The sequence below is a fragment of the Pinus tabuliformis genome, chromosome 3_1 (assembly GCF_031772625.1).
Source record: "Pinus tabuliformis cultivar Carrire ecotype Pingquan chromosome 3_1, CPIR1, whole genome shotgun sequence".
Taxonomy (NCBI): Eukaryota; Viridiplantae; Streptophyta; class Pinopsida; order Pinales; family Pinaceae; genus Pinus; species Pinus tabuliformis.
The window spans coordinates 219,452,099-219,464,867 of NC_142301.1; the positions used below are offsets into that span (position 1 = coordinate 219,452,099).

The following is a 12,769-nucleotide window of genomic DNA, read 5'->3' on the forward strand; positions in this document are numbered from 1 at the left end:
TAGGCAGCATTATAAGATCATGAACATGAAGGGCTGCCTGATTTTGGAAATAATCATAAAGGTGTATGTAAGGGCTGAAGGAAAACATACAAGGGGACCTTTCCCCTCAAGTGTCACAAAGACATCTGAGATATTGCAACTGGTCCATTCTGATCTTTCTGGTATGTTGCCTGTAACATCCCTGGGGGGATGTTCTTACTATATGACATTTACTGATGACTTCTCTCGCAAAACCTGGATATACTTCTTGAAAAAGAAGGATGAGGCTTTCATGTGGTTCCGTACCTTCAAAGCCTTGGTGGAAAATATGACCGGAAAGAAGATCAAGAATTTTGGGACTGACAATGGCACTGAATATGAGTCAAATGAGTTTAAAGACTTCTGCAAAGAAGCTGGCATTAAGAGGGAGACTACCACTGCACTCTCTCCACGTGTTTGGGTTTTGTGGACAGAGAGATCTAGAGGAGAATCCGCAGTTCTAAAGAGCCCTCATACGCTGTCCCAAGAGGCCCTTACACGCTAAGAATAGGAGCCCTAAATCTGCAGTATATTGGGCCCTAAATCTCTGTTTTATTGGGTGCAGGTAAGGGCATTTCCAGTGAAGGAAGAGGGGACGTTTAGGTCACTCCTATGACTGTTTTGGAGTGAAAATTAACCAGCAGAAAGGCCTCAATAAAGGAGACAAAATTCTGGGTTGATTTGAATATTATGTGCGGGTTGGAAACTCTGTTTCAGCAGGCCGTGGGTACAGGAAGCCACCTGTGGTAGGCCGCAGGCCCTTACCCCACTGAAAAGGCATTGCGTGGGACTGTTTTGGGGCTAGATTGAGCCCTAATCAACAGTGTGGATGCAGAGGACTTATACAAGGGTAGCACGTAGTTTTTGAAGACTGTTTGGTGACTTGGTTAAGGGCTGTTGCAGCATATGGATGCCCTAACCAGTCACAATTAGGAGCAGCAGCGAAAACAGATTGGAACAACAATTTATGCCTTGTGTTGGGTCAAGGAATTTGATCAGTTTTGGATCAGATGGTTGGGCAACCTGTGGGAGCAAATTTGGAGGCTTGATTGGGTGATCGTAAGCCTCAATTAGTGCAGATCTGACTGTGTTGTAGTGTTGCAACGTGATGATGCAAAGGCAGCATGGGTAGCATGCAGCGTGATGATGCATAGACAGCAAAGAAGATATGAATCTCCACTAGGAGTATATTACAATGAAAAGACCAGATCTGTCATTCTTGTTGATTTGGGGTAGCAATGTGATGCTGTATAATGAGAGCAACATTACAGTCATTGAGGTGCAGATCCATGATGATTGAGAATTGACTATGACGATATATTTGCACCTGTGGCTCGATAGACCACCATCCGATCCATCATAACCCTTGTTGTTACGCAAGGATGGAGTCTTCATCAGATGGATGTCAAGACCGCTTTTCTGCATGGTGCTATAAAGGAAGAGGTGTATGTAGAACAACCTCTGGGATTTGAAGTTCAAGATCGAGACACTTATGTCTGCAGGTTGAAGAAAGCCCTCTATGGGTTAAAGCAAGCACCCAGAGCTTGGTATGAGAGGATGGATAGTTACTTGATGAAGCTGGGCTTCACTCGAAGCAATGCTGATCCAAACCTTTACTTTAAGGTTGTGGAAGGAAAGCCTCTCATTCTAGTGCTGTATGTGGACGACCTCTTCCTGACAGGTGGTGACCCTCTCATTCATCAATGTAAGAGGGAGCTTGCTGCTGAGTTCGAGATGAAAGACCTAGGACTGATGCACTATTTCCTAGGCCTAGAGGTCTGGCAGAGACCTGGAGAGATTTTCCTTTCTCAAGGAAAGTATATTGTGAAGCTTCTGGAAAGATTTGGGATGGTGGACTGTAAGTCCGTGTCGACACCAATGGAACTCAACTTTAAGAAGTTGAGTGGCAGCGCTGCAGGGCCTATCTTGGCCAATCCTACTGAGTATCGTCAACTCATAGGAGCTTTGATGTTCTTAGTGAACACTCGTCCGGACATATGTTTTGCAGTGAATACTTTGAGCCAACAGATGGTTGAGCCTCATCATTTTCACTGGGTTGGTGCCAAGAATCTTTTGAGATATCTTCAGGGCACGATAAACCATGGGCTGAGATACACTGCCGGGAGTGTGATACTCCGGGATATACTGATGCCGATTGGGCTGGCAGTGTGGTGGATCGTAAGAGCACATCTGGATGCTGTTTCAATCTTGGTTCTGCTTCGATCTCATGGATGAGCAGGAAGCAGAAGTCGGTGGCTTTGAGCACCGCGGAGGCCGAATACATTGCTGCTAGTATGGCCTGTTGTGAAGCAGTTTGGTTGAGGAAGCTCTTTAGTGAGCTGTTCCAACATGTGCTAGATACCACTGTAATACTCTGTGATAATCAGAGTGGGATTCGTATGACTGAGAATCCTGTGTTCCACGACCGATCCAAGCATATTGATATCAGGTACCACTTTATCCGGGATATGGTACAGCGAGGCGCCGTAAGGCTCGATCATATAGGAACTGATGAGCAGGTCGCGGATATTCTCACTAAGCCCCTGGGGAAGGTCAAGTTCCTAACCTTCCGTGAGAGTCTTGGTGTCGTGGAAAGACCCTATGATGTGGGTCCTGTTGGACGATGAGCTCTGGGAGCTCTGGGGGGCTTTGGGGATAGCTTCTCGAAGCTATAAGCACTCATAATGCTTCTGTCCCACCCTTGTGATTATTGAGCTGGTTCACCACTCATTTAATCTGTGCCCCGTATGCATCCTACCCATTGAGTTCAGGGCTCATGGGAAGTACCTCTCATTTGGCCAATGAGGTGTGGAAAAGCTAGAGACTATTAGCAAAGACTGATGGACGCATCAGAGATTGCCGTACTCTCTATCTAGGATGGCATGGTCCAACCTCTTGATCTGGGATCAAGATTTGTGAGGTCTGGGACCTCTGGACTGATTATGTCAGTCGGGGAATGATGTCTTTGTGACTGACCCACTTCTGTTCTGAAATAAAGAAGCCAGCAAAGCAAGTTTCGGCGGGATGACTCACGATGTTGATTGCACTAATAAATGGAGTTCTCCCTAGTTGAGAGGGAGTGTTAAATTTGGACAACTAGGTCCAAACTCCATGTTCTGATGCTCAGATTAAGAGGCTAATATTTTTGTTGGATTCCTCTTTCTGAGAGGTGTAAAATCCATATAAAAATAGTCTTAATCCGATGAGCAGAACTTATATTGTGAATTTATTATTCTCAATAAATTATATGTGCAAGGTCAGCCAGTTTTGTAATGTAGGCTCACATGCCCAACAGATGTGTCACACACCCTCATTGATGGATATATATACAGGAAAAGTTGGAGAGAATTTTAACACAACTCAACTCACATCTTCCTCTCTCATCTTAGAGAGTACGCTACCTGGAGGACGAATTTCAGCCACACGTGGGAAGGACGAAGAGGACAGACCGTACGGATTTTCAGCTGCTAGGGTTTCGCAGAAAGTTTGACCAGCGTTGACTTTGGTCAACGCTTGGTCCAATCAAGCTGAAAATTGGTGGAAAGTTCGATTTTTGAAGGCCGTACTATCTGGCACAAAAATCGAGGTCACAGGGTTGACCGTTTTGCTGCTGCGTTGACTTTTAGCTTGCTGCCCCAGCGTTGACTTTTCAGGACAGCGTTGACTTTTTGTAGAATTGACTTGGGTTGACTCATCTACTAGTTGGAGGGATCTTGTGACACATCTGGGCTGGCTGACCAAAGGAGACTTTGCTGGTTGAAGCATCCTGTTGACCGCCGAAACGAACACATACATTTTTCTTGTTTCTAATTTGTCTTCTGTAAGATCTGCTTATATGTTCTATCTGCATTTTGCTTAACTACTTGTATGATTGCTGTGAGAAAAGTGAAATTGCTCTTAGCATAGAACATCTACAAAACTTTACAGCCTGTCCCCACTAAAAACTGGGGTGAATATCTCCAAAAATTCAAAACTGCAGAAAACTACATTTACATAATGTCCATAGGCAAGAGCTGCCCGTACATAGTATCTTTCATCAAAATAATAATAGAAAACAAAGCTATAAGCTGTTCCTAATATCCTGTATCTGTCACAGCAGAAACAAATGATTATGGCAGTTGACTTTTAGGTACATAGGGAGCTTATGGAAGCTGGAATAGATGCCCTTTCTTTCTCTTCATTAATCTCCCATTTACTCTCCGATAGCTCCAGTGCTTTCTTGGAAAGTGTCTACTTTGATGTTGAGCTCTGTGTAGATGTGTGCATATGAGATTGCTTAGAAGAAACATTCCATATTCTTTACGTGATTGAACAAAGGTCTGAACATTAAGTTCTGCATGCCTTATTATATCATCTATGACCAGTTTTGAATCCCCCAACACTTGGATGTTAGCGATGTCTCTTTCCTTTGTCATTCTTGTCATAAGTGATAATGCCTTCCATTGAGCAGTAATATTTGTGCTGTCCCCTCGATCAGCACTGAAATATATCTTGTGATTGGCTGTTATTTATATCACTCATTCCATCTGCTCTTCCTTCTGCTAAAATTTAAAACCATTATAGATCCCCATACTTTGTAAATTTTTATTGAATCAGGAAGTGGACAATGTCTTCATTATTTTACACAAACTAGATATACTCAGCCCTTCCTTAGCTCTTTTCTGAAGTACTTCCTCAAACATTGCGTTGTGACCTAATTTTGCAGTGCAATTGCCATTTGATGGGTTCTTGTACCTGTGACAACCTTTTTGTAAAACCCTTCCACTTTTCTTCGCGATTACCTTCAATTCAATGAACCTGCTGCATCTGCTATGCAGGGAAACCCAAATTGATCAGTCTGTTTACGAGGTCCTGTCAGAGTTTATAATGCCCAGCACACCTGATCCACAGGTAAAGTGACATCCTTATCTTTTCACTATCATCCACTCTCCAGGCTAGCCAATTTCCTTGAGAGAGACTGTACTAGGTCTTTCCATATATTGAGGCTTTTTCTAAGGATTTTAGGCCTTTATCCAATATTCAAAGGTCATTGGTTGCAGATATTTTTGTAGAATTACATTGTGCCAGAGGCCTTGACAGTTTTAGCACACTCCACATACTTTTACAGCTAAAGCCTGCTCAAAGAAATGAATCAAAGCTATTTATATGAAAGTTCCTGGCAAGCCCTTCACAATGGAAATGAATTCCAAAACAGGATTTGTTATTAATGATATTATATAAACTTTACAGTCTAAGCCATTAATTCCTAATGTTTCATAAGTGCTGAATGCAGATCTTAGTGACACATCCAGTGGATAGAGCTGAAAAAAATTAATAGAACTGTATCTGTACATATGGCTTTCTTTGTCATTCTATCTAGATTCTGTATATAAGCCTAACCCAGCAGTAATCTGAACAGTTTGTATTTTTGCTTTACACCGTGCATCTAGGTGAGTGACTGATTTTTTCTGAAGGGCGAATGCAGGAGATCATTGCTGCAAAGGATTTGGAGACGCAAAATAATACCCGTTGGTTGGCATCAGTCTACTTCAAGAACAGCATAAATCGATATTGGAGGCAGAGGCGAGATTCTCTGTAAGATTTCTTGAACATAAATGCCTGTTTGTGATTGGTTCTACTTACATTTCTTTTTGAAGACATCTGATCCTGCATTTACTGTCATGTGTTGAGCATGAATTATTAAAGGGCATACATCTGTGAGACTGGATTCTACTTTGTTACGTAAGGCATTGCAATGTGCTTACATGTGAATCAAGATATTGCTTTTGCTTTAAAAGATTCTTGTCAGGACTCTAATTATTTTCCCTACATTTTACTTTTAGCCTTCCAGGTGATTATTGATTTGATGGTTTTAAGATAAGATAATACAATTTTATTAATGTCCAACAAATGACCACATAAGTAGGTCAACTGGATTAAAGGATACATCCAGTTTGAATACATTGTGGGACTACAAAAACAGCTGTATATAATCAGAGAAAGAAAATTACAAGAAAACTGAATGTATAGTCTGGGTAAATATCTGACAAGACCAATGTTACATGGCTCGTACTCGTATAAAGCTCGTTTGGCTATTGACTCAGTGACCTGTATAAGACTTGGGAATGACCTGTATAAGACTTGTATAAGACTCGGAAAAATACATACAAAACTTAAAAAAATACAATCTCCAAAAAAAAAAGAGAAATAAAAAAGATACGAGTTTTGAGTGGTTCCACGGGTCTTATGTGGGTCCTATGTGATTCTTCACGGGTTCAATATGCGTAGACGGGTTCTATGCGGGTTTGGATCAGTATGGGTAGAGACCACGGGTCCTATGCGAGTCCCATCTCGCAATAGAACCCGTCAAGACTGGCAGGTCTTATAAGAGTCGTGCAACAAGGGACAAGACTAAGTACTAAGTCTAGCTAATGCCTTAAAGAAGGTTTATAATATATATAACAAAATCATAGGCATGGTGATAGTAGATACAAAATGAGCAATGTTGCCGGATCCGCTAGGCCAAAGGGCTAGATCCGCGGATCCTCGGATCGGAGACAGATTTGGATCTGGATCCAAGGAGATCTGCCCCCAACATCGGTCGGTGGGTGAAGTTGACAAACGTCAGCGCAAAATTCTGAAGCAGATGTCAGCGCAAACATCAGAATTAAAAAATATGCAGACGAGTTAATGGATAACCCGATAATATGTGTCAATAAATGAATTATTCGACTGGCGTCAGCGACACTGGATAATTCAACATCAACTAAAATGAAAAAAAATTAGAAAAGGGAATAATAAACCATTATCGGGTTAAGAAATGGATTATGGTTAAGAAATGAATTATTAACGGGTGTCAGTGAGTCAACCAAAATGAAAAAAATCAAAGGTGCGAATAATAAATTATTCTAGTTTGCGCTAGTTACTTTTTCCTTATTATAAGCTTTAATGCATATATGGTAAGCCACCAAACATTTATTTAGATATTTTAATTAAATTTTAATTTTTTTTTTGAACTGTAAAAAAGTAACTTTTATAAATTAAGTTTCATAACCATTTAATATAAATATAATAACTATGAATTAAAGTCTAAATATTTATAAATGATGTATTAATTTTAATATTATTAAATTATTTTGTTTAAATATTATATAAAATATATATATTTAAAATTTAAATATTTTTATATAATTAAATTATATTTATAAATGATACATTAATTTTGATATTATTCTTGTAATAGTTATTTTGATAAGTACTAAAAATTATATATTTAACAAAATGTGTTTCTATTTTTATTTTTATATAAATTTAAATTTAATAATTATAAAATATTTTATATTTGTTTATACTTATCGTTTCCTTGTCTATATAAATTTAAATTTAATAATTATAAAATATTTTATTTTTGTTTATACTTGCCATTTCCTTGTCGTATACGGATCCTGTCTTTTCAAAAAGTTGGTGTATCCGTATCTGAATCTGGATCCGTATCCGTATCCGGATCTGAATCCTGGTAACTTGGAAAATGAGTGTCCAAGGCAGGAGTTGGACAACTCAGTATTAGTCAATAAGTATAGAGAGAAATATCTGAAGATGAAGCCAATGAGATCTAAGTCTCTTGGAGTTGATGACTAATGGCTAGGGGAGTGACATGGGTTGCATTAGCTTATTGTCTGAGTCCTGGAGTACCATAAGGTAATCTGGTTGTAACCCCATGGGGGGATGTAAGAGAGAGGAAGCTTAGTTCTCCTACCATTCGAGGTCAACGGGAAGAAACTTTGAATAGAATTATTGTAGAAAGTTGAAATGATCTGCACCCTTAACCAGTTTACAACTTTTGCAAATGTTTATCAAGCCCAACCCACATGTTTTGGCATACTGATATAAATTTTTCATGCATTCATTGGAAACATTAAAGAGTGCTTCTACTATCAGCTAATACAATGAACAACAAATAGGCACACCCAGATTTAGACACAATGATTTTTGGTCAAGATGACCTTGGAAAAACCCCACTGCCTCTTGGGGAAAAGTTGAAAACCATTGCTGGAGAAAGATTTTTTTTTGCTTCTTTAAAGAAATTAGGACAACAAAATACAAGAAGAGTACGACTTATATCTTCCCTTAGCTGGTTCTCAGAGGTTCCTTCTATACTGAAATTTGTGACTGATGTTACCTTCTCACAGTCCTCTCCTTCCAGGAAAGACCACAGCCTCTTATCAACTCTCTGAGCATAGGAATCAAGCCACCAAATTGAATCCTTCTTCCAGGAAACTCGGGTTCTTCACTGCTAGTATACACAGGTGTTTTTGATGACAGTTCTCACCCAAATCTGAATCAATAAGCACTCAGAAAAAACACTTAGAAGACTGCCCAGAATTTACGTTCAGGCTATCTCAGACTGGCCCGAAATCTGAATAGTACAGGCCCAAATTTTTTGACCTTCTAGTGGCTGACTATAAGGTGAAATAACTGCTGCCTATATGCTGGCTGAAACTCGACCTGTATGCAAGTGACTGAAGCAGCTACAGTAATTCGTGCCCTCCTTATGACTTCAGCTTGACCTCCCAGAAGTTCAATTTACTGTAGCCTTAGTTCTTTAGCCTCTGCTGTACGATTTCTTCACAAAGCCCTCATTCTTTTTCAAGCTGCTCTTTTCTTCTCAATGTACTCATGAGATTAAATGATCTCTTACTCCTTTTTTCTCCCTTTTGTCTTCTTCATAACATGGAAACCCTATCCCTAAGATCTAATGGTTGAGATTTAATCTCAAACCATTAGATCAAGGGTGGAGATGAGTCCCCTACTTGACCCCTCCTCATGTGGTCCCCTTTTTATTAATGAGCCTCCCTAGTACTTTTAATGTTTTTAGTACCATGGTCACTTTTTCCTCATAAAGTCACTTTAATAAAAAAAGTGTACTTAGTACTTTTTCACATAAAGTGACTTTTAAAACACGTGACTTTAATAATAAAGTACCTAGTACATCTCCACATAAAAAGTACATTAGCCCCCTTGATATTAATAAACTCATAATATCACTTAGACAAAAGGTGATTTTTGTTTCTCCCTAGGCAAAAAGGAGAAAGGCGTAGGAAACACCCCCTTGGTACATTTTCAACAACTATGACTGCGTCGTTGGGTCCTTGAGGCAATTTGATGGGCAAGAGGTGCCATGCCCTGGATTCGTCTAGAGTTGAACCCTTTGTCACTATGAGGACGTGATTGGATGTATGGTCCTGCACCTCTGAACCAGTCTCAAACATATTGGTCAATCCTTGGGGAGGGGGGTTGAGAGGAGACTCGAAGTCACCACTTTAAGTTTATGGTCTAAAGTACTTTGGATCTCAGCCTATCTTTTGTTGCTTTGAACTGATGGAGGGGCATGAAATTATGAGGGGATTTATTTGGTTCGCTTAAGGTGGGGGGGTGTGGAGTGTGCAAGAGGTGAGATCTCTGACTGGAAATCTCCCTGATGAAAAGAGCCAGGAACCTCAGTTCATTTGGATCGGATCACTTTATTGTAAGAGAGTTCTTGATGTGTGATTTAACGTCTCTCTGATGGCTTTAGATTCTCTCAAAAGCAATCAACCATTTTCAATTTGGATTGGATCAAGAAAAAGTTTTTTTTTTGTTTTTTGTTTTTTTTTTGGTTTCTGTAAATTGTAATTTTGGGACAGAAACCCCTCTAGGTGCCAAGATGACCTACATGTCAAGTTGGCCCTGCTCCAATGGACGTGTCTATTCGCACCCTCTCTGAACTATATAAATAGAGGGAGATAGAGCTCATTTTGACACACATACTTGATGATTTGTGATCTGAAATATCGCAGAGTGGGCAGAGAAGAAGTGGAGGGCCGAAGTCTGAAAAAAAGTTCTTCTTGAGCTAGGGTTTGTGGAAGATTTGCCTTGGCACATTTCTTGTTGCTGGTATCTTACCTATGTTACCGGATCCTTTGACCTGTTGATCTTGGGGGAAGGATCCCCGGATCAGATCCGGAACCGGATTCGGATTCGGCTGGATCCGCCCAAAATCTGTTTGATAAATGTTTCATGCGCTGATGGAAAGAAATGTGTCCCACTATAAAACGAATCCCGAGATTCATATGTGCATCTTGTTCTTTTTCGGTTTTTAAATATAAAAATTACAAGGTTTCCCTGCAGTTTCGTATTAGTTGAATTTCAATGCCTGTGCTCATTCACAGCTGGACAGCGAATCGTGGATGCGTTTAATTCAAAATTCAAATTCAATAGTAATTTTTCAAAGTGTCGTCACATGGTGAGCAGCGTGTATAGGAAAGCCGAATTTCACCATCCCACACTTTCTTTCCCGTCGGGTTCACTAAAGACCCGAATGTCACCACCAAACCGTGTAATTGTTGATACATTGGCTTTCTGTCCGGTTCGCTAATTTTTCCTTTCTTTTTTAATTTAAACGGTTATGTATATAGTTATTAAAGTGTGTCTATATGGTATATATTAATTAGATTATATAATCGTATGCATTATTTTTATATCTATATTATTTATATTATATAATTATACCATATAATTTATATATTCAAATAAAAATAAAAATTTATATACGTTTAAATATTTAAAATATTAATTTACTTTATCGTTGATTTTCTGTCGGGTTCAATAATATAGTTATTAAAAAAGTGTGTAAATATAAATATATTAATTTATATATCCAAATATAAATAAAAATTTATATACATTTAAATATTTAAAATATTAATTTACTTAATCCCTGATTTTCCCTGTCGGGTTCATTAAAGAATTTTTTAATTTAAAAGATTATGTATATAGTTATTAAAAAGTGTATAAATATAAATATGTTAATTTATTTTATGCTTTATTTTCTGTCGGGTTCAGTAAAGAAATTATTAAATTAAATACTTAAAAAGATTATATATGTTATTATATCTCTATTATGTATATAATAAAAATATATATATATATATAGATATATTATTAAAATGTTTAGATACATACAACACAAATTATACATATTTAAATTTTTTTATTTAAGTTGTATTTTTATATAAAAAATGTTGATTGGCTAAAATCTTTTTTTCCTCAAAACATAAGGAATTAAGCTAACAACCAAAGACTTTAAGCATTTGATAAGAACATAATTTTGCCCCTTATGTAACTCCAATGGATTAGTTTATGTAGCTAGGTTTTGTCTACACATAAAAATGTAGTTGCATGTCAAGGTCATTAAATTGTATCAAGAGAGATTATGTTAATAGCCATAAGTATTGTAACTATATATATAGCACTTGCCGTTTCCTTGCCGTATCCGGATCATGGATTTTCAAAAATATGACGGATCCGGATCCGAATCCGTATCCGAATCCTGGTAACTTAGTATCTTACTGAGGAATATGCTGAAAGGAAAGAAGGCTTGTCTTGGCATCTAGAGGTGGAAATTTTCTGTCGTCATAGGTCTTGGATATCTCATTTGATCTGAATCTATAAGAAGTTAATTTTTCTGGGCTTTCCCCTTGGAGGGGTTTTGCCCTGGCTTGGAGCCTATATGTTGTGTTCAGTGTTTTTCTGTGATCTTCATGTTTGAATTTTGGTAATTGTTTGATGAAAGAAACAAAATAAAATTAATAAGAAGCCAAAAATATTCACAAGCAAGCCTGAAAGCTAACACATATCCTCTTAACTGCTCATTTCTTTTCCCCTAGACCATACACATCATGTGTATAGATTATCACACCCAAAATAACTAGTAACAAATGTACGTTGTTCATTTATAAATCTAACAGCCTTTGCATATTTGCTTGCTTGAATGTATCTGTAATGCTCAGGGTGCAAATGAAGACAGTGATATGTAAATTAAGTATAAGATATAGCTTGATATTTAGATAGCTTATACATGTATGCTGCTGATTCAATTTATACAGTTTGACATGATTTGGTTGAGCATAATTTTTAATGAATTAGTGTTATTAGTGAATTTGGCACAATTCAACTCAGTGGGCAAGTTTGATGATTACTCAATTTTGTACACTAAGGCTTGCTAAAGCCAAAACTTTTTACCTCACCATAGTGTGTGGATTAACAAAATATGCACATTTATACATGTATGCCAATAACTCAGTTTCTTAGTTGCATTGTAGCCTTTAAATACTTTGCCCGATAATATTGGTTCTGACAGTTCTGTTGTTGTGGTGTCTGGAATAGAGGTATAAGCAGTTCAGAGAAACCATATTTGCGAAAGAAACTTTTGGAACTCATACGGGAGGAAAATCTTCAGGTCAGTTTGGTTCCTCTTATATCAGTTCATAGCTTTTACTCCTTTATTTGAGAAAAGCAAGTTCCATGTGATGCAATATGACTTGTATATCCATATCCACTTTGTGGTTAACATCATACTTACCATATAAATTTAGTAGTCTTCAGACGTCAGTGCAAAATAGACAAGGTCAATACATGAATGATGGCCAGCAAGAAAAATTTGTAATTCCACCCACTCCCTGCCGACCCTTCCCAGCAACATATATATATATATATATATATATATATATATATATATGAAAATTTGTTATATGTAATAAAATTATTACATAGGTTGTTCTACTGACTGTATTTCCAATTTTATTGTACATGTGTATATTAAATAGTTTGCAATTTGAAAGAACATTAAAAGCAGTAACTATCTTTCAAGTAGGGTCATAATAGTTTATAAGAGGTTGATAACTTTGTCACAATTGGCACAAGAGAGATTGTTGGGGACATTCTGTTGAAAATG

The 12,769-nt window shown here is 37.8% G+C and overlaps 1 protein-coding gene across 4 annotated transcripts in view; it reads left to right on the plus strand.

Moving 5' to 3' along the window:
- Positions 1 to 12,769, plus strand: part of LOC149186580 (ARM repeat superfamily protein) — a 482,448-nt gene that overhangs the window by 33,856 nt on the left and 435,823 nt on the right. For 3 of the 4 annotated variants that reach the window (XM_089411041.1, XM_089411042.1, XM_089411043.1), the window contains exons 3-4: positions 5,483 to 5,592; positions 12,202 to 12,274. In XM_089411041.1, the coding sequence (XP_089267167.1) occupies positions 5,483 to 5,592; positions 12,202 to 12,274 (183 nt within the window). Of the gene's footprint in view, positions 1 to 5,471; positions 5,593 to 12,201; positions 12,275 to 12,769 lie in introns of all 4 variants that reach the window. The other variant, XM_089411044.1, reaches the window with a different exon arrangement.